The following is a 22,296-nucleotide window of genomic DNA, read 5'->3' as shown; positions in this document are numbered from 1 at the left end:
AAGTATCAATGATGAACTTAGATGCAAAAATCCTCAACAAAATACCAGCAAAACGGACTCCAACAATAAGTTAAAACACTCATACATCATGGTCAAGTGAGATTCATCCCAGGGATGCAAGGATTTTTCATCGTCTGTAAATCAATCAACGTGATACACATTAACAAACTGAAGAATAAAAACCATATGATCATCTCAACAGATGCAGAAAAAGCATTTGATAAAACCCAACGTCTATTTATGATAAAAACTCTCCAGAAAGTGGGCATAGAGGGAACATACCTGAAGATAATAAAGGCCATGTATGGCAAAGCCATAGCTAACAACATACTCAACAGCAAAAAGCTGAAAGCCTTTCCTCTAAGACTAGGAACAAGACAAGGATGCCCACTCTCACCACTTTTCTTCAACAGTTTTGGAAGTCCTAGACTCAGCAATCAGAAAAGAGAAATAAAAGGAATCCAGATTGGAAAGGAAGAAATAAAACCACCGTTTGCTGATGACATGATATTATACACAGAAAACCCTAAAGATGCCACCAGAAAACTGCTAGCGGTCACCGATGAATTCAGTAAAGATGCAGGATACAAAATTAATATACCAAAATCTGCTGCATTTCTATACACTAACAATGAACTATTGAAAGAGAAATTAAGGAAACAATCCCATTTGCCATCGCATCAAAAGAATAAAATAACTAGGAATCAACCTACCTAAGGAGGCAAAAGATCTGTACTCAGAAAACTGTAAATCACTGATGAAAGAAACTGAAGATGACACAAGCAGATGGAAAGATACGCCACGTTCTGGGGTTGGAAGAATCAGCATTTTTTAAATGACCACACTACCCAAGGCAATCCACAGGTTCAGTGCAATCCCTGTCAAAGTATCAATGGCATTTTTCACAGAACTAGAAAAAATAATTTTAAAATTTGTAGGGAAACACAAAAGACCCCAGACAGCCAAAACAATCGTGAGAATGAAGAGCAGAGCTCGAGGAATCACACTCCCTGACTTCAGACTATGCTCTTAAAGCTACAGTAATCAAAGCAGTATGTACTGGCACACGAACAGACACACAGATCCATGGAACGGACAGAGTCCAGAAAAAAACCCCACACACTTACTGTCAATTAGTCTACAACAAAGGAGGCAAGAGTATACAGTGGAGAAAAGACAGTCCCTTCCATAAGTGGTGCTGGGAAAACTGGACAGCTACATGTAGAAGACTGAAATTAGAACCACCTCTAACACCATATACAAAAATTAACTCAAAATGGATTAAAGACCTAAATGTTAGACTGGATACTACAAAACTCCTAGAGGAAAATATACACAGTACACTCTTTGATATAAATCACAGCAATTTTTTTTTTTTAGATCTGTCTCCTAAAGCAAAGGAAATAAAAGCAAAAATAAACAAATGGGACCTAATTAAACTTGAAAGCTTTTGCAAAGCAACGCAAACCATCAACAAAATAAAAAGGCAACCCACTGAATGGGAGAAAATATTTGCAAATGATATGACCAATAAGGGATTAATATCCAACATATATAAACAACTTACACAGATTAAAAACTAACAACTCACCAGATTGAAAAATGGTCAGAAGAACTAGACATTCCTCCCAAAGAGGAAATGCAGATGGCCAACGGGCACATGAAAAGGTGCTCAACATTACTAATCATCAGGGGAATGCAAATCAAAACCACAGTGAGTTACCACCTCCCACCTGTCAGAATGGCTATCATCAAAAAGAACATAAATAACAAATGCTGGTGAGGATGTGGAGAAAAGGAACCCTCATACACTGCTGGTGGAATGTAAACTGGTGCAGCCACTATGGAAAACAGTATGGAGGTTTCTTTAAAAACTAAAGATAGAACTACCATATGGCCCTGCAATTCCACCCCTAGGTATATATCCAAAGAAGACAAAAAAACACTAATTTGGAAAGCTACATGCACCTCAATGTTCACAGCAGCATTATTTGTAACAGCCAAGATACTGAAGCAACCTAACTGTCCATCAACAGATGAACAGATAAAGAAGAGATGGTATATATATATAAAATGGATTACTATTCAACCATAAAAAAAGAATGAAATTTTGCCATATGCATCAACACGGGTGGACTTGGAGGGCATTATACTAAGTGAAATAAGTCATGCAGAGAAAGACAAATACAGTATATCATTTATATGTGAAATATAAAAAAAAGAATACAACAAACTAGTGAATGTAACAAAAAGAAGCCGACTGACAGATACAGAGAACAAACCACTGGTTACCAGTGGGGAGAAGGAAGTGGGTAGGGTATAGGGATAGGGGAGTAGGGGGCACAAACTATTAGGTATAAAATAAACTACAAGGATATATTGTACAACATGGTGAATATAGCCAGTATCTTATAATAACTATAAAAGGAGTACAACCATTAAAAATCAAAAATCACTATATCATACATCTTTAACTTAAATAACATTGTAATAGCTACCATGCTTCAATTAAAAAAAAAGGCAACAGACAAAATAGCAATGAAAATGGAGAAAAGTCAAGTAGGATGGCAGGAGACTAGGTACATACACTAATTTCTCATTCATGGACTGAGTATAAGGCTCAGTTTATTCTCTTCAGTTGGTTGACAGAAAAAGTAGTTTTATCATATAGTTTAGAGATTAAACTAATCACAAGTAGATAAGATGTTTCCAAATTGACTATTAGCAGGAAGCAAATGTTAAAACAAAGGGGAAAAAAAAAGGAAAGAGGAAAACCTAAAAGAGCAAAAGATAAATATAAGAAAAACACACATGCAATAAAATAACAGAAACAAGATCAAATGCATCTGTTTGCGTGATTTTACTTTGTATTTTCTTCAACAAATGGGGAAAACATGTCAGATTTAACAGTGAAGAAACATAACAGAAGAAAAGAGCTCCTCCCTAACAGCTGTAGAAAACATAAAATCTAGGAATTAAGAATGTGCAGCACAAACATAACTAAATCCCTTCTGAGGCAAAACGTAGACAAACTGATACACTCACCACATTTCTGGATAGGAAGGCTCCTGACGAGCTCAGTTCTCTGAGTATCACTGTGGTTGCAGTAAATACTCCAGCAAGACTTTGGCTGGGGAAGTAGGGAAAGGCCACGAGAGGACTTGGCCAAATGATTCTAAAGTGCTTTGGAGGGTTAAACATGGCAGAATGGTCAGAAAAACTCAAGAGAACACAAAAGGATTAGCCCCAGTAGATACTAAAAGTTCTGCAGTGCAACAATAATTAGAAGTATTCAAATAATTAAAATAATTAAAAGTATTAGCAGATACAAACTACTATATAAAATAAATAAGGTTCCATGTATATATAGTCCCACATATAGATACACACACACACATATATCTGAGTCATTATGCTGTACACCAGAAACTAACACAACATTATAAATTAACTATACTTCAATTTAACCAAAAAAAGTATTCTACTGGCATAGGAGTAGACAGATCAATCGAATGAAACAGTGCAGAAATAAACCTAAGTCTTAAGGGAACAATAATGGTACCATTTCAAATCAGCAGAGAAAAATCAATCAATCAATGGATGAAGTTGGCTACGTGGCTAGCAATTTTGAAAATTAAAGAGTTTAGAGTACAATTAGATGTCTTACTATTAAACAGTTTATTAAATAAAACAATTCCAGACAGACCAGATGAATTTCTTTCATGTAAAAGTGAAAAAAAAAAAAAAAACTGCCTTAGTACAGCAAGTGTCATGAAAAATAAAGTTAATGGACAACCAAGGGAAAATGTTTTCAATACATGACAAACAGCTAATATCCCAATATACACTGAGCTCTTAGAAATTATTATGAAAGACATAAACAGCAAAATAGGCAACGGCTGTGAATAGCAGCTCGTAGAAGAAACACAGTCATTCCTAAGTATAAGAAAAAGTGCCCAACCTCATTAATAAATGCATATAAACAAAACAGTTCCCACCTCAGATTAGCAAAAAAAAAAAAAATTTTAACAATACAGTGGTGTAAAGGTAGAGAAAAACAAATAATGCAAATACTATTAGATCCTACTGGTACCTGATGCAGTTTCCTAAAAAGGAACATGGCTGTATTTACTCAGTTTCCACTATTTGATCCTGAAATTCCAACTTCTAGGAACCTGTCTCCAAAAACGCCACCCCACATCAGCAAAGTTATGTCCAAGACTGTTCACTGCGGCATCGTTTAGGATAGCAGCAAAGTGGAAAAACCACGTGTCCATCAATGGGAGAATGGCTGAGTACGTAAATTATGACACACACATCCGATGCGACATTCTGCCTCTAAAAAGAATGAAGCAAATCTGTAAATGCTGAAATGAAAAGGGGTCCCTACTGTTAAGTCAGAGAAGCAGACTGCAAAACGTCAGTCCCACTCTGCCTTTACTTTTCTCAATCTATTTACACAGGTAGGTTACACAGGTGTAGAAGACACTGGGAACACCTGGGCACACTTGCACAGGGGTTACCTCTGGGGTGGGGGCAGGCCTTGTGAGGAAGAGGGAACAGTTCACCTTTTTTCATACAGGTCTGTATGATTTAAAGTTATTGAGAATTAGTTATGAATTTTATAAAACGTACAGAGATGAAAGAAAGCTGCAGTGGTATCTCCATCAGGTTTTAATTATTACCTGATGGGGAACTTCCTCTCTCTGGACCACAAGACACTCCTAGGAGGAACACTCCTGTGCAGTGGCGGTGCTCAGGGCTGCTCCCCTCTCTGCACCAGGTGCTGAGAACCCACTGCAGGCTGCCGTGGTCCAGGCTGCGGGGAAGCTGGGTTCCCGCCGGCCGCGAGGGGAGGGATCAGGGTCTGCTCGACAACGTGGAGTTGGTAAGGAAAAGAGGTTTTCCCTGCTCAAGCTTAGCCTGGAGTGTCTCCAAACAAGGAGAGTCCTGCGCAGAACGATCATTATGCACAGAAGGGATACCAGACACTAGACAGAAGACTCGAAACAGACGCATCCTCCTACCAGGGAGGGGCACCCAGCTCCCTCAACTGCTCTCTGCCACAGACACCTTCCTTCCGCCCCTGCACCTTCTGGCTCTTGTCCTTTGAGGGCACCATATCAGGAACGCAGCTGCAGGCTAGAGAGGCCTTCCACGCCAAGACCAGGCTCCACCAGCACCTTGACATTCTCCCCACCGACAGAGGAAAACACCAACTTGAGAGACTACTGTCTTTTTTTGTTTATTATTAGCTTTCATCATCCAGGTTTGCTCAGAACATCACAGGAGGCATGAAGGGAAAAATAACTGCATTTTTTTCAACGCAATCTGTCCGAAGTATATTATAATATATGAAACCGTAACATTAGCTCCTAGGGAAGGAAAAAGCATTCAAAAATTAATTTTGCTATTAAGGTTCAAGATTAAGACCAACAACATCCAAGTAAACCACGCGTAAGGTTTAAGTGCAAAGCGCATTTTCATTCCAATGAGTTTACAGAAATGCTGGAGTGAGGTGTATGACTTGAAATAGTCAAATCCTTGAAGGCTTGTGCGCTAGTACTGGAACAAAAAGGAAAATGTCGGCATAGTTTCAGTGGCTTTCAATTTCTTGCTTGATCTCGGAAATGTACGGATGGTCTTTGCCGTGGGCTACTTCCATGATGGCGATGGCCTGGGAGAGACAGACAAAGTGGGGGTGAGAGCCGGAGCCCGCCCCCCACCCCCCCCACCCCCCGGTGAATTCTGGATGAACTTCTTAGCTTGAAGGCAAGGATGTAAACTGGCTTTCAGAGCCTCTATTCTCCAGAGTCTGGCTTTTTTATTTTTTTAAAGGACAAGATTATTTCATATCCAACTAGTCACCCAGTCTCTACTGCTGAGCAAAGCATTCTTCAGCAGCTGAAGAAATGACAAAGAAACTGACTTAGGGGCAAGCCTTTTGACTCTAGTTTACATTGCTAATGTGTAAGTCATTACTAACAACAGGATGTAACTAAAGCATTTTTCTCTTTCAAAAAGTACATCCTTACCTCTTAATACATATTCTTTAAAAGCTCAAAAATAGCCACACGTTTCCTATTTTCCTTAAAAATAAGCACAAGGAATCCAGAGTGAACAGATTACTACAGTTCTTTTAAGTGGAAGAGTTTCCAGTGGCTCCATTATTTTCTAGCTGTGTGACCCTGGGCAGTTTACTTAACTACTCTGTGCCTCATTTTTCCACATCTGTAAAATAGGAGTAATACATACCTCTCAGAGTTGTTAATACACATGAAGTGTTTAAAACAGTGCCTGGCATACAGAAGTCTGTATCTGATGTAATCCAAAATCATTTATTTTGCTCTTTTGTATTCAACTACATTATTCACAGAAAAACTTAAATTAGTCCCTCTCCCCCCAAAATAGGGAATTTTTGATGGCCTGTGACTGGGACATCCTATACCATGTTCTTCCTCGATCTCAAACCAACAGGAGCGCAAGCCGTCAACAACCACTTGTTTCAAATGTCTCCCCCACCCCTCTGCGCTCATGCCACAATGCGTGTTCCTTCCTCAGATCGACTCTACCCTTCATGGCCTGCGTTTATACCTTACCAGCACTTTGCAATTGTGTCCTAAACCAATTAAATTTCCGTCAACCTCACTAAGGCAATAAATGTAATCTTAGAAGACAAATTCCATGGTTTAAACACAGAAAATTTTAGTCTTAACTCCCACTTCTAGGCTGGCTGGGCCCTGGCCCTTCCACCTGGGATGTGGGACCCCATTCCATCTTCCCGTACCGACTATTAGGAAGCTCTGGGGAATCTGGAGGACTGGGCATCGAGGCCGAGACCACGGCCCCGACTTTTACAAACCTTCTCCTACAGAAGTAAAGACGCTGTCCCAAAGACTGTATTTTATCAGCTTTTGGCTCCTATAAAAAGGCAACAACTGTCCTAAAGATTCTGTTTTTATCAACTGCTGACTCCCATACAAAGAACAATGAGATCCCACACTCAGGATGGTGACGGTGCTGCTGGCAGGCAAGGGTCAGGGCCGGGCCCCTCGCCCACTGGGCCACAGCATGGCTGGCAAACACTGTGGGAGGCCATGCTGTCCAGGGTCCTGGTTCACCCTGCATGTCAGTCCTGGCTGAGCAGGTGGAGCTGAAGCTTTCAACTTGGAAAGGCCCTGGTTTGAATGAGAGAGTCTACCACGGACCCTGGGAAAGTTACTTAACCTGTTTGAACCTCAAGTTATTCACCAAGAAAGCCTATCTCATTTTTGTGAGAAATAAAAGAAAAAGCCCCCAGGAAGGCCCTGGCATCTAACTGTACTCCGTGGACGCTGTCAATGATCAAGTCCATTTTAGAAACTGCAAATGCACAGTTCTCATACCGAGGGCCTCTCCAGCTCCCACTGCCTCGATTTCACCACGATTGGGCACCGTGAACGTGTAAATCCTGAAGGGCAGACATTTGGAGAATTCTCCTGACCCATCCGTGGCCTCAGGGGACAAGGGCAGTACCCCCTTCCCCACGGAAGTGAGCCCCCTCAGTGAGCACAACCCTTCTCCCCACAGGAGGATCAGGATGCAAACTTGACCAAGTCTCCATTACTCACTCCTCTGTGGCCCAGCAAACCCACCCCTTCCCACTCCCACGACCCGAAGGCAGCCAAGGGCAGCCCTCCCCCGACCACAGCGTCAGGCACCTTGTCCACCCGCAGGAAGGGCATGTCAGGAGCCCATGCAGGCACCGGGCAACCTAGCCTCGCACCACGTACGCACCTTCTTCAGGGCTTTCTCTCCAGCAGCTCTGTTCTCCAGGCCCAGGTACAGTCTTCCCAGCTTCAGCCACATGGAGGCCACATTGAGGGAGTACAGAGGGTAATGTTTACTGGAAGCAGAGAACACACAACAAGCCGCCTTGTCAAAGGCTGCCGGGAGCCCACAGGCCAGGCGCAGGGAGCCCGCGGCCGCCAAGCCAATGACCACACTCTCGACAGCAGCCGGCTTCTCTCTGCAGGCCCCGGCCAGCACTGGGTGCAGAGTGTGGACGGTGCAACCCTGTCCAATCATCGTGGATGCACCTCATTTTATAGTTTGTGTGTGTCTGGAAAACCACGTAGAAACTACAGGGGAAATCCTACAGAAAAACATGGATAAACACACCATTCAATTCCAGCCCCAGGTTTTTGTGTTCTGGGTGCACCCATCACAGGGCATCAGAAAAACGTCTTTTAAAGTAAATTCCCTTTTTATGAGGACATTAGGCCTATCCCCTCGTATTAAAAAGTCAGTATACTTAAAGATACACACACCAATTATGTCTCCAGACCTCACAATCTCAGCTGGCTTAGCACAATGCTAAGCTGTCTGAAGTCAGGGTCACAAGTCCCACTTCCGGGTATTCTTTGTCTAGCGTCTGGCAGAGGGCTTGAATACAGCGGGTATCCTCTCCCTGGTTTTACCTCAAGGCTGACATGGGGCCCACCTAGGAAAGAACCAGCTCCCTAAGAGCAGAGACCAAGAGGCAGCTGGGGGTGGGGGGTATGTGTGGTCTCGGTCTCGGTCTCTCTCTCTCGGAGGTGTGTATTTATAGGCTGTCTGCTCCACCTGCTCTATCCTCGAAGTCCATCCACATTCTGAGGGGTGGGTATAGCTCAATGGTAGACTGCATGCCTAGCATGTACAAGGTCCTGGATTGAATTCCCAGTACTTCCACTGAAAAAAGACAGAGAAAGAAAAGGGGGGGAGGGAGGGAGGGAGGTACACCTGAGAGATAGAATGCATGTTTAATATGCATGAGGGTCCTGGGTTCAATCCCCAGTACCTCCACTGAAAAAAAAAGTTAAATAAAATACAAAGCAAAAGAGACACATTCTAGCTATATTACCGGGCAGGGGGCAGCCTGCTGCCGGGAGGAACCGGGGGCCAGCAGCCCAGAGAAGTCCAGTGTCAGGCCTCCCTAACCTAAGGGAGGGGCCCGCCCAGCAAGCCCTGCGGGGAGAACCACCACAAAGCCAAGATTCATTCTCATTCCTTCTCTCTCTCGCCCTACAGATCTCAGAGGGAAGTCACAGAGGACTTCCTCATCCATCCCCCATCTCAGAAAGAAGGATAGGCTTTGAGATTATCCCCTCTTTTTCCAGATTTTAGGAGCCGGCTTCCCCGTGGGCTCCCCCTGCTGGCTGACCAGGGCACTGTGGGTTAAGCAGAGGGCCGACTGGGCAGTGGAAATTCAAGCTGGACAGAATCTTAATAGTCCCCAACTTAGAACGTGAAGGATCACTGAGTGAGGGCTTCTCAAAAGCCCCGGGCTGCTTCTGGAACACAGAGATTTCAGGTCCAGTGCCCAGAGGCTGACCCACTTGGTCCTGGAAAAACCCTGTAAATGCACAATGTAGTAGGTCTACCAAGACCCCAGGGGCCTGACTGAGGCCAGCCTGGCCCTGAAGTGGCTAGTTGAGCCCCCTTCTGTCACCCACTGTAAGGTTTACTAACCCTCTAACAGGAGACTTCCCCATGGCCAATATTTATCATGACTACAAGTTAAAATCCAACTGGCTTTACACAGATCTAGAGGAGGATGTTAACCACAGCCAACCCACCAGTCCCAGAGGCTCCTCATTTGCAAACTGAGGCTGCACTTTGAAAAAAAGCAAAAGAAGGGGACGGAAAAGCAGGGTTTCTAAGACCACCACTAACCAATTAGTAAGTGCCATTTAACTTGGAAGGCGTGGAAGGGAAAAAACTGGGTGGGGGGGCTTTTTAATATTGGTCTGAATAACCTACTATGGACAGAGGGCCCTGGGTGGGTCCTGGGAGGGATTCTGCCCCAGCACCCCTGCGTCACCTCAACCTGCCTCCCCAGTGTCTCTTCCGGATGGAGGAACAGGCTGGGCCCAGCTGAAGCACCCTGCGCCCACACCTCCCGATGCGGGTGCAGAAGAGAGGAGGTTGCTCCTGGCACGCTCCAACATGGGATGGGCAGGAGACAGAACAGCCAAAGGACACATTCCCAGTCACCTAATGCCATTCCCTGCTAAGAAGATGAGATGTCACCTTATCCTGAGGGTTGCAATCACCTGTAGGGCTGGATGATTTTCTGTCCGTACCGCAGGGCTCCCTCCCAGTCCTGCATGTACAGGCAGACGCCCATGGCCTGGTACATCATGTGCAGCATGTACACGTTACTGTCCTCGAACATGCAGCTCATCTTCTCCTGGCTGAGCTCGCAGATCTCCAGCAGCTCACTAGGGGGTGCTCTGGAGTCAAGGAAACGACAGGTCTGGGCGGTGGGCTGGGAGGCTTCCCAAAGCCCAGGGGCAAGGACTTACCCTTCCGACTACCCCACCCCTACCCTCGCCTTCTGAAAAAGTAAATTACAGAAAACCCAGCAAACGTGAAAGGAGTCACATTTTTCTTGAAGAAAAAAAACAAGGAAAAAAACTGGAGACCTCGGATATTAAACACAACTAAAGAAATTTAGCCACAGGGAACAGAACCTCCCTTCAGCTGTAAACGTTGATTAGAATCACAAATCTTTAATCTTCTTGTTAAATTTAAATCCTCACTCAAGCTGATCACTTTAGCTGAAGCATTTTTAAGGAAGAAGTCCCCACCAAGGGAAAGTTCTTTTCTTATGCTCAGAAAAGAAAAAAAAATATGCCTTTCTCCAATTTCCTTTCATGGGTTTTATTTCTCCCTTCAGTATAAATCTAATGCCTTTTCAACACTCCTCAAAAATGTTATAATGCAGCAATTAAGAATATGGATTGTGGTGGCAGACCTGGGGCAAAATTCTGTATCTGCCCTGGTGAGCCTTGTGCCATGGGCAAATTACCTACTGTCTCTGAACCTGTTTCCATTTGCTACCCAAGGTGGCAACAGTTCCTTCTCCTGAGAGTCCTTGTGAGGATCAGGCAAGATAACAGAAATAAAAAAAACCCTGGTGTGGTGCCCAAAGGAAGATACCCAATCAGTGAGGGTCTTCAAGGAACTGTTCTCACAGTGTGAGACAGTAAGTTTTCTACCACCATGAGCTCCTGACCAAACTAGTCAAACCAGGGGAAATAAAAGATAAGGTCAACATCATGAAATTCTGCTGTACTTGACTCCAAGTCATGGGTGGCCAGCAAGTCTTAACACATTCCCCAGGAAACACTCTTCCTTCAATATTCAGAAATCTTAAAGCCATCCTCCTGCTCCCTCGGCCTGACTCCCCAGCGCCCCCTGCAGGGGAGGGACGGCCGTGAAGGATATATTTGTAGTGCTTGGCCCTTCGGAACTCCTCGATGACATTTCGTGCGTATCTGACCATATCACGGATGGCTTCTGCCTTCGGGGGGTCGCTGAGCTTCCGGATTTCCACCTTGGCCTTATCCTGAGGGAAATGTCACAGGTTACTTCCCCAAGGAAACCATGCTGATGGGGAAACCTCTCACACAGCGCGTTTTCCCGTGCAGAGAGAGGCCGCAGCGTGCCCGTTCCCAAGTAGCAAAAGAATCAAAGGACATCAGGCGGTGGATCTTAGAGAAGTTCAACACTCATTACCTGTGTACATAAACAAACAAAAACAGTAATTTTCTAGACATTCCTTATCTAGGCAGGACACCTAGAATGTGCTTGCAATGGGCAGATACGTGTGTTCACACATCCAGGAAATCAAGAGACTGTGAGGCCAGCTGGGGTCCTTCAAGGTCCAGCGACCCCCATTCCCGGGCTCTCAGCTGTCTGCCTGCAATCCCTCAACAGACAGAGTACATTCTTTACTGGGTGTGTTTGCCCTAACAAAGTAACTGCCCTATGCAATGCCTAATCTCACAGCAGCTCAGGCTGGCTGTTTCAGCCCACCTTATCAGTCATAAACCCCACCGCCCCTCACAGACCCTAAACTTCTTACCTCACCTACAACCAACCAGAGACTTGTGCACAAGCTGACCAGGCACCTTGTGGCACTACCCTGTAAAAGACCCCCACACCCGGCCCCCGGGGCTCACACAGGCCCCTCTCATCCGTGTGACCGCTGTTGTCTACGGCAGCGTCACCTGACAAGCTCCTTCTCTATTCTCACCCTGTGCCTTCGGCGAATTCTTTTAACGCCCATGACAGAGGCCCGCCCGCCTGTGTCCCCCGACAGAGACTAGGAGGATGGCACTGACAAAATAATTTGGGTGGCGCCAGAGAGAATTCTATGGATTCTGGGGAACAGGCTGGAAAGCTTGAAAATGTTTCTCGTGTGCGTCCCCTTCCCTCTCTTCTGAGCAGCCATTTCTTATCAAGAAACAGCGATCTAGCAAATCCTTCTCTTATCCGTACCAAGCGATGGAAATGTTTTCATCAGCTCTGAGGATGGGGCTTGAACAGGGATTCGATCTACCTGGGTTCCCTTGGGCTGTGTTAGGCAGGCTTAAAGGCTCAAAAATACAACAGGAGGAGACACCCCCAGTCAGACTGGCTGGCTCGCTTGGCGGAGTGGTCTTGAGAGAGGGCGGAGTCAGCACTTGAGCTGGGTGGGGGAGCTCACCTTGTCTTTGGTGGTGCACTCCCGGCACTCACAGGTGAAGAAGTAAGAATCTCTCAGCCGGTCATTCCTGTCTTCCGTCGGGTACAGCAGGTCAATGTAGCTGGTAAAAACCTAAGGGGGGGGGGGGCAAAAAGTTGAAACTATGGTTTGCTAGGGGCCAGCTCGTGCCTTCTCCTCCCTGGGGCTCCGCAAACACTCCCAGTCGTGACCCCGCAGGGAAAAGTGCTGAGGACGGCCACCGCTCAGGATACACTCTTTACCTTAACACCCTGAATTCCTCACACTGAGCACCTCCTCGTGTTGTCCACCTCCTCACGTGGAGAGAAAGGGCTTCTCTACCCACCTTCTATGGAATCAAGGAGTCCCTACAATGGTAAATTGGAAAATTGAAAGCATCCCTGTCTCCTTCCCCACCAGCTCCTCCAAGGAGAGCCACTGAGGATCTGGCACATGTCTCCTGCACAGAAGGCAAAGGCCCTGCTGGGCAGAGTCTCCTCATCCTTGGGTTTGGCCCCACACTGTCTCTTCCTGGTCTTTGTTTAGCCTCTTTTATCTCACAACCTGGGGCGGCTCAGATGCACTGCCTGGAGGCTGGAGGGGGAGCACGAACACACATGGTGTGTGATGTGTCTCCCTTTATCCTTCCATCCATCCTGGTGACAGAGTAGGAGGCTGGGTTCTGCGGGCAAGGACCAGCCTGCACGGAGAGGACGCAGACCTCTGCCGCCCTAGCCAGCTGGGCCAGAGAGCTTGGAACAGTCGCACCTTTGGGCTCATCGAGTTCTCCCGTCCTTGCTTTTTCCTAGCGGGGTCTCTAACTGAGACTTGGAGCATATGGAGGAGGCCGGCATTTAACTGTCCATTATCTACTCACTGGGATGGCACTCGCTGCTCATCCCACACCATCAGGCAAGTGTCTGGCTGAACAGATGGATGTCCCAGAGCCGTCACCGTGCCAATAACCTAGGGCACTGGCAGGTGGGCAGAGGGGACCCGCACGGGATAGGTGCTTGCAGGCGCCCCGAGCTCTTCCCAGCTCAAAAGGCAGTAATGGAGACCTCGTGGCTCTTCTGACACCCTGGGGAGAACGGCTTCTTCCTCTTTGAAGGGCAGGTCACCCCCAAAACAGTGACTTCCCCAAAGGAGGAGACTGCATGCCAGATCTGTGAGAGCAGGAGGGCTGGACAACAGGAACAAGCCCCGCCCTGACTCAGTGGCCAGGACCCGCCTCATCTCTGAAATGACTGATGGACGTGGAGTGCAGTGGACAGAAGGGCCCAGAAGGTGGCGACAAAGGCCGATCGGTGTGACTGCTCGTGGCCGAGACAGAGCTGGTCCAGGTGACAAACTGCTCCAGGCAGCCCCAGAGCGTGGGGCCTGGAAACCTAGGTTCTGAGTGACTGCAATCCGCTGTTTTAACAAAAGAGGCATTAGGTGGCCTCCACAAGACATTCAGAAATCAAGACCCCCAGACCCCAGAACAGGCCCTGGCAGGGATGAATCTCACAAAGGGGGGCAAGTCTGATCTGCACACTGGGCTTGGGGTCCCAGGTCGGCTACGGATTAGTTAACAATGTCCAGAGAAACCGAGGCCTTTATCGTTTCACACACTAATCATTGTATTAAAATTTTTTTTAAAAAATATTTAGATACCCAGACATGCAATGTAAAATAGCATTAAAGATGATTAAACTGAAATGCATCTGAAGTGAGTGATTACATTCCCTAAAAATTCACGTGTCTTGCAAGGGATGTCAGGATTTACTTTAAGAACGTATAGCAGACGTCTGGCCAGGCCAGGCCAGCCTTCGAATGAGGGGAGACGCCGTATACGGGGGGTCATGGAACCAGAGCCCCGGGAAACGAGGAGGAGACAGAACAGCTCTCCACACCTGAGTCAGGGAGGGAAGCTAACGGCCACCCTGGGCCACAGGCACCTGCCCCTGCCCTGTCAGCGTGTACACCCCACCACCTGAATTCCATCCCTCAAAGCGAACTCTGCCAAGTGTGGCTGTGGAACCGATATGGCATGAAACGCTGATGTGTCGTTTGCAAGTTTTAACTTATTAGCTCCCTCTGGGTTGCTTTTTCTCTTTTAGGTAACAGTGCTTTTGAACTCTTGGGAGGAGAAAAACAGGCCAAAATTCACTAGTCAAAAATAAGCCCAAACTCCATTACTTGGTAAGAGGAATACACAGACTCTTAAGTTTTCATTGTGGTCATTCCAGCAGGCTCCTTTCTCTATAAATCTCTGTGAGGAACTTCACTCAAATTTCTTCTTCCCTGGTTTTTTCTTTTCCTGGCCACAGATGGACACGGCGAATGCCAAATGGAAGCTGGAAGTGTATACTCCACGTCCCAGGTCAAGAATCTGACCCTTAACCCAGGAGGGCCTTAGACGGTACCCACTGCCACAGCCGCCCCTGGCCACGCACTCACCTCCTCTCCCGGGTGGATTTCCTGGACGGCTCTGACTTCTGCCAGGGTCCCCTTGTAGGTCACAATGACATTTGGGCAACAACTATGATTCATCAGTGCCACACTGTCAATCAGAAAAGAAAACCCAGTTTCATCAGGAAGGCAGCCAGGCTGTTCAGGTAACCCCTTGGCTACTTAACTTGCTAAGTTACAGAAACTGGATCTTTGCAGAATGTTTAAAAAAAAAAAAAATCGAATAGCTGACCATCAGTCTAAGAGGCTGTTCTGCGTGCATTCATAACGATACCATCTTACATTTTAACAATACTGAAAAGTGGAATCTGCAATTCAAAGTGGGATCTCGAAGCCAAAAGTGAAAAAACACCCCACCACACAACAATAAAAACAGCAGCAACAGCAAATTCCTTCCTGTTAGACGCATGTGTCAAAACTCAGCGCCTCCGGTGAACCTTGGCCACTGGACACTGTCCGAGACAAACGGGCTTCCCTGCCAAGCAGCTTTTTATACCAGGACGATTTCTAACATGTTTTCTTCAGATGTTGAGAAATCGCCCCTGTGGTTGATGCCGGCTTCCTGATCCCCAGAGAAACCTGGAGGGGCCTGTCTGAGCCTCCGCACCTCAATTTCCTCATCTGGAAAATTGGGACATCGCCGCCCCTGCTGCTCGCGGCCTGCTTTACAGGGACGACGAGGACAGAGAGGGTCGCCAATGCGAGGGCTTTGAGCTTTCGGATTATAGCAGGGTCAAAGTTCTGAGAACAGAAATTTCTAAACTACCAGGGAAAAATGCTTGATCTCTGAAAATGCTGCCTTTGAAATCACAATGATACAATTCCAGCCAAAGGGATTTCTCCCCCTAATTAAAACTGTCCGGAAACTGGGGCTCGGATGGGCACTCACATCCGTGGGTATCATGGCTCTGGGGGCCGGTGCCACTTGCCTGAACCCTCAACAACCAAAACCCCTCTCCTGTTTGCTCCACGAATACAAAAGAGCAAGAGGGCTGGAAAGCCTGATTTGGAGGCACCGCCCCGGCTTCGCGGAGCCCAGGGAGAGCAGGTGCTGGAGGTCTGGGGGGACTGTGTGGCTGGCCCGGAGCCGGGCAACACGCAGCCGCTTCCCTGACTTGTTCGTGGGGAGGGTCACCCCCACCCCTGCATCCCAACCCACCCGGCTTCCCCGCAAGTCGTGCACAGGGAACCGGGCCCTAGGAAATCCGATGAACAAATGCTCTGGAAGTTGTCATTAATGGAAAAGCAGATTTCTAGAACCATCTTTCAGAAATTAAGTAACCCATTTCCAGACAGACTCCTCGCTATCTTTCTGATGAAGGTGGGGGGACTGCACGAAGGCAGAAGACCTACAACAACTCTGGTTCTTGGTACCTTGGCTCTCTTGGCAACCACTGGACAGGCTGAAACCTCAAATGCCACCACTCTGAGCCTTGCTTTCGGTCTTCCAGCTACTGAGAGCAGAGACATTACAGAGCTCATTCCAAGCCTGAAGTTGTCAATACGAGCCTTCTAAAGAGGGTCCAATAGCCTTTCTCTGTCCTTTTCCCAAGGGCAAAAGTCCAAAAGAGCCTCTCTTTCCTCACCACAGAATTTCAAACTGCAGATGACACCATTTTGGCCACAGAGATAGTAATACTATGGGAACAAACTTCTCTTTCTGGTTCAAGAAAGCCTATGACAGCTGCATGACAGGAGATATGGACCAGAACAGATTTTTCTCTGCCTTTCGGACCCATACGATGCACAGAGCTGGGCAGCAATGGACAGACACATAGGGCTCACACGCCACCCATCCATCCACGGCAAACACATGGGTGTTACAGTTTCCTGCAACCACTTCAACCTCGAGGCAGAGGCTCCTATGTATTAAGCCAACATCCCTTTAGACGAAAATAATCTGCGACGTGGATGAATTCAGATGGGGGATACAGGAAGGGCTCCTTGGCTCCCTCTGTGAAGCAAGAGCTTGATGTCTGGGACCGATGCATTTGGAGACTAATTCTTCCATCTGAGACAATGCAAAGCCATTGTCAACAACCACATTAAAGTCACAGCTATAACGATCTCCATTTATCAACCAGCTAGCCTTTCATGAGTTATCTGAGTCTTCCTAAGATAAACAAAAATCCTATTATTCTTTGCAATTCTTCCCTAGTTCACTACTTAAGCATATTTCCCCTCCAAACTGTGCTATATACTATATATGTATTTTTCAAAAAGGAAAGATGGAGAAGAAGCTCAGACAGTCTCTACATAAGTCAACAGCCAATTCTTGGTTGGCAATTAATGTTTTACTTTGAGTGTAAGAAACCCAAAGATTTCCAGATACGTAAAAAGCAAATTTCTCAGCAGGGCCTGGGCTGTTCTTTCCATGCATACTCTAAAATATTCTTTAATAACAGCTCTCTACCTAGCAGGACTTAACAAGCAACTGTTCTCTTAACTACTACCTTCAGCTCCTTAAATGCAGGGGAAATATTTTGAAATCTGGCAGAATTAAAAAGCAGACTTAATTCACTTGGAGTTTCATGTCAGCCACATGCAGTTAGGGAGGTTATTTAAAAATAGAAAAAAAAAATTCAAATTAGTGTTAAATAAGTGAAAAGAAAAGAAGCCAAACTCAGCCTACTCAGGAAATATTGCTGATCCCAAATGAGAAAGTTCTTCATCTTCAATTGTGAAGCCATTACAGTTAACCTGCAGGGAGAAAGGGGGAGAGGGAAAAAAAAAATGAGCCACAGTGTCTCTCTGGAGAGAAGTCATTTCTTTAATTTTGACCTTTAACAAATTAACTAGGAAGATGTTCCAGTCTAGTTATGTGAATGCCTTTCTTTTGGCCAAGGTAGCTTATGTTCAAACACAATCTGAACACATGTAAACGTATATAAGCAGAACTGTCAGGGCTGGAGCACTGCCCATCTGCCCACGGCGGGCCAGACCTCTAAGGCTCCAAGGACCAAAGTCTGCAGACCCGCATGGGAGTCAGGACACCTGCACCCTAATCCCACTTCCGCCTCAGATCTGGGGTGTGATCTTGAGCTCATCCCTGTGTCCCTCTGTCCTCGGTTTTCTTCTATTAAGAAAGAAGTCCCTTAATCTGGTGAGTATCTTGTAAAGTGAGGTGGCAAATCTGAAAGCCTTTACACAGCTAATCTAACTGCTGGCCATCCCCTTGAGAGGCGGGGGTGGGCAAGGCCCTGAAGCTAAGGGACTGAGAACTCCCTCCCACTCATGCCTCAGCCACATCAACCACTGGCTACTTGCTCATCTTTGAAGAGACGTATCACATGGAAAACCACCGAGGGTAGCTCTCACCATTCTGGAAGTCTAACTTAGAGCGGCAGGCTGAAAATGAGAACTACACACCCCCAATTTTAGGTTGTTTCAAAAATTCATTCTCTCCACAGGCTCTCACCGAAGAACCCTCATATGCTGGGCACTGTGCACAGGAGGAGGAAGAGGCCAATGTTTGTAACCCCAGGAACATCCAGTCTATTGCGAGACAATCCAGTGGGCGTCTAGCATTTATATCTAAATCTTCGCAGCTGGGAGGAGACTCTGTCTCTTTGGGTTTCAGATGATGGAACTGAGGTTGGAGCGGAGCAGTCACCCGTCCAAAGCCAGCGGCACAGGCTGGGAGCTCTGCTCCTCCCCAGCTGCCCTCAGGCTGTCTGCAAAGCGTGCATGCTGAATGATTTCACCCCATTTCACCTCGTGGACTGCAATCCGGCTCTTCCACACTGAGCACACCGCACTCAGGCACTTCCGGCCAATGGATGGGCTTCTTAAAACGAGCACCCACTGAGCACTTACTCTGGGCTAGGTGCTGCATGTTTGCCCCTCGTAAATCTGCAATACTTCTCTGGCATAATCCATTTTACAGATGTGGAGGCTGAGGCTCAGGGAGGTCAATGATGAAGTAACTCGCCCAAGGCCATGTAAGTAGCGAGTGGCAGAAGAGGAGTCAGAATTCAAACTACACTGACAGCAAAGCCGTCAGAAACATGTTTCTTGACACTATGCTGTGTCTCTCCTAAACCTGTTCTGATCCCTGACTGTTAATGTGACAATTTTACTTAAAATTAAAGGGTCAATGTCAAAGGCTTGGAAATCCTGGCACATAAAGAAGTCAAGGCTCTGATAGGTTTGACTTGCAGCTTTTACAAGTCCACATCTTTACATTTCACAAGCATTTACAGTTTTCAACATAAAAAGAGGTAGCTGTGGGTTACTAGCACAATATCCAGCCTTGGAAATCCTGAGGGGTTCGGCATTTTTATGTAGGAGGCTTAGCATACTGTTTTTTGTGCTAGCTTGAGGTATTCTAACCTATTCTGTCATCAAGACATTAAACAACTATCATTAACCAAGGACCATCAACCAAGATTAGGTTAAGAGTAAATCAGGACTGTCATCCATTCAACAAAATGAACTGGCACATGAACTACACGTCCTGCACCTTACTGGGTACTGAATGATCTACAGCCAGCCTCAGACCAGATACTAACGCGCCTCGGCAGTGCCTGGTACCCTCAAGACAGCAAGTGTTTGCAAAATGAAAGAATTTAGCAATTTTCAAAACTGATCTAGGGACGGACAGCTGCTGACTGGCTTTGAGGGATGGAGGGAGGAGACTTGCTTGGTCATCTCTCCCTCTGTGTGGTCCTCCACTGCGCCAGCCCATGACTCCAAATCCCCTCAAGCTTGAGAGTTCCGCGACCACTGGCTGCTTTATTCCCATTGCCCATCCCCTCTAACTGTGGAGGAGAGAGCGTGCTTCTTCATAGCAAAGAAAGGCTCCCGCAAGCACGAGTGGCATCACTGTTCCCTTCTGGGAGGTGGTAATGGTGTGGTTTCAGCCCAATTGCATAGCAATTTGCCCGCCAGCTTTCCCTCCTTTCTGAAACATCCCTAGAGAAGAAAAGTGAACTTGCGTGTTAGGAGAGATGCAGGGGCCGCAGTCCTTTTTTTTCCCAAGTCAAATCAGGCGTAAGTGCCTTCCTGAAGCTATTCTCATAATTAGCATTTAGACTAGATGTAGGCTGCACACCAAAACACATTTCCCATCCATGCATATGTTCCCAGTGATTAAAGTGCACCTCCGTGCTGTCAAAGGAGGGCAGTCACCTTCTGCCGCCAGCTGCTGCTGGGCCCCAAGTTAACCCTCAACACCTGCCCGTGAACCAGAGGGAGGAGAGGGCTCAGAGGCTGGAGCAGCCGACGTGCTGCTGGGGCTGGGCGGCAGGACCGGGGGGCGGCACGGGGCCACAACAGCACTTTTCATTCTTGCCACAGAGTTCTCTTTGGGGATACTGAATGTCCCTTTTCAAATTTATATATGAAAAAAGATATATATGTGTGCGTGTATGTGCATCTGTGTGCACACACACAATCTCAGAATGGATATTATGATTTGATAAATATGAAGTCTTTAAAGAAATCAATTACCTGTAGTTATGTGTGTGTGTGTATGAATATACATATGCATGTGTGTGTACGTATTTATCTCCTGGATTTTCTGGGTCAGTCCAAATTTCAGAGACTCTGAGTCATTTTCACCACAAATACACTTCTGCTTGTGATATCAAGTGCCTTGATTTGGGGTTACGAAAATATGGGCCCATATCTACCATGTCAGCACTGAGAGGTCCTATCAGCATGCACTGCTGCGTTGGAAAAAGTTACTTTTTCCACAGCTAGCAGGCGAAAGATAACTTGTATTTACTTCACCTCTCTTGCTTCCTCACATAACCACCACTCATCTCATCCAGAAAAGAAGTCCTGCATCCAGTTTCTTTTGAAAAATGGAAGAGAAGTCAATTGAACTTTCTACTGTCACCCAAATCCACTGTGTCAGGACACTTAGGGAAGTACGCTGTAACCCCAGGACAGTATAATGGATATCAGGGTTTTCCTTTTCATTACTCTTGCTTTAACACTCATAACTTGAACCCATTTTTTTCTTTTACCAACAGAAGCATTTTTTTTTCTGATTATGGCAGTCGCACAGTAGAAATATATCCATATGAACATAAAGTCCACCAAGGAATTCATCCAACTGCTGAGAGTGGTTCTCACCGCGGGTTGAAGTAGGTAGGAGGACAGATGAAGACTCACTTCTTTCTTGATTATGTGCAATTTTTTTTGTTTGTTTGTTTATTTTTTTTTTAGGGGGGGAGGTAATTATTTATTTTTTAGAGGAGGTACTGGGGATTGAACCCAGGACCTCATGCATGCTAAGCATGTGCTCTACCACTGAGCTATACCTTCCCCCCGATTATGTGCAATTTTTAACATGGGAGAACCATGGGTGCTTTTTATCTTTTCTTCTTATCAGTATTTTTTAAAACAATTTTTAAAAGTTTTGTTCATTGTTTTTGCAGGGGGAGGTGACCTTGTGCGTGCTAAGCATGAGCTCTGCCACTTGAACTATACCCTCTCCCCTTGTTTCAGCATTTTCTTAAGTCATACATGCTCATTGTAGAAAACCCAGAAAAATCATTCAACATAAGAAGCAAAAGTTTTCCACAACTCAGGAGATAACCAATAGTGAACTTCCACTGAAACAGTTTTTACATGTATAAATGTTCGTATCACACACATTTTCCCCCTTTTACATTTAATGTGATGTCATCAACGTTTTCCACATCTTTAGACATTCTTTGAAATATAACTCATACAAGCTACATTACCTTCCATCGTAAGACTATGCCAGAATTTATATACCAAACTCCTACTGCTGACCATTTATAGTATGGATTTCCTTTTCTTTTTCTCTTTTTTTTGGGGGGGGGGCGGTTAAAAAGAACCCTACAATAAACAATTTGCATGTCAGTCTCCATCCATAATCTCTAATTACTCCCTTAGGGTAGGTTCGTACAAATAGAATTACTGGGTCAAAGGGTACACAGGTGATGCTTATTCTGTTCTAAGACAACAACGTGGAAGTATCCACCCAAGGCCTTTTATCCGTCTAGACACTGAAGGTTCTGGCAGGGAAGGTAGCTACTTGGTTGCACAGAGCAGTATTCCAGTATTTCTCTCTATGAGAAGGTCACCTTCAACTATATGTTCAGCTTGTAGGGGAAAACACAAGGGTATGTTAGAGACAGGAATCTGATCTACTAAGTCATACCAGGAAGAGCCATGCTCATGGTAACAGGAAGCCTGACGAAGCCAGACAGCCTTCAGCTGAAGGGTGCCGGCCGCACTGTCTTCTCTTGTCCCAGCCATGCCCACCCCGCCGTCAGTTTTTCCAAACGGCTGGCTGCCAATTCCTTATCACTTTTAAGTTTGCCTCCCTGATTTTTAATTTTTTCTAACTT

General features: G+C 46.0%; 1 protein-coding gene across 3 annotated transcripts in view; it reads right to left on the bottom strand.

Moving 5' to 3' along the window:
- Window positions 1-5,220: 5,220 nt before the first annotated feature.
- Window positions 5,221-22,296, bottom strand: part of SMYD2 (SET and MYND domain containing 2) — a 51,923-nt gene continuing 34,847 nt past the window's right edge. For 2 of the 3 annotated variants that reach the window (XM_032466467.1, XM_032466469.1), the window contains 7 exons: window positions 17,601-17,668; window positions 14,957-15,059; window positions 12,518-12,628; window positions 11,254-11,374; window positions 10,077-10,251; window positions 7,777-7,885; window positions 5,221-5,677 (listed from right to left, as the gene is read on the bottom strand). In XM_032466467.1, coding sequence (XP_032322358.1) covers window positions 5,597-5,677; window positions 7,777-7,885; window positions 10,077-10,251; window positions 11,254-11,374; window positions 12,518-12,628; window positions 14,957-15,059; window positions 17,601-17,668 — 768 coding nt within the window. In that variant the 3' untranslated portion in view covers window positions 5,221-5,596. Of the gene's footprint in view, window positions 5,678-7,385; window positions 7,451-7,776; window positions 7,886-10,076; window positions 10,252-11,253; window positions 11,375-12,517; window positions 12,629-14,956; window positions 15,060-17,600; window positions 17,669-22,296 lie in introns of all 3 variants that reach the window. The other variant, XM_032466468.1, reaches the window with a different exon arrangement.

This window comes from Camelus ferus, chromosome 23 (genome assembly GCF_009834535.1).
Source record: "Camelus ferus isolate YT-003-E chromosome 23, BCGSAC_Cfer_1.0, whole genome shotgun sequence".
NCBI lineage: Eukaryota > Metazoa > Chordata > Mammalia > Artiodactyla > Camelidae > Camelus > Camelus ferus.
This window is presented reverse-complemented; position numbering and strand designations above follow the sequence as displayed.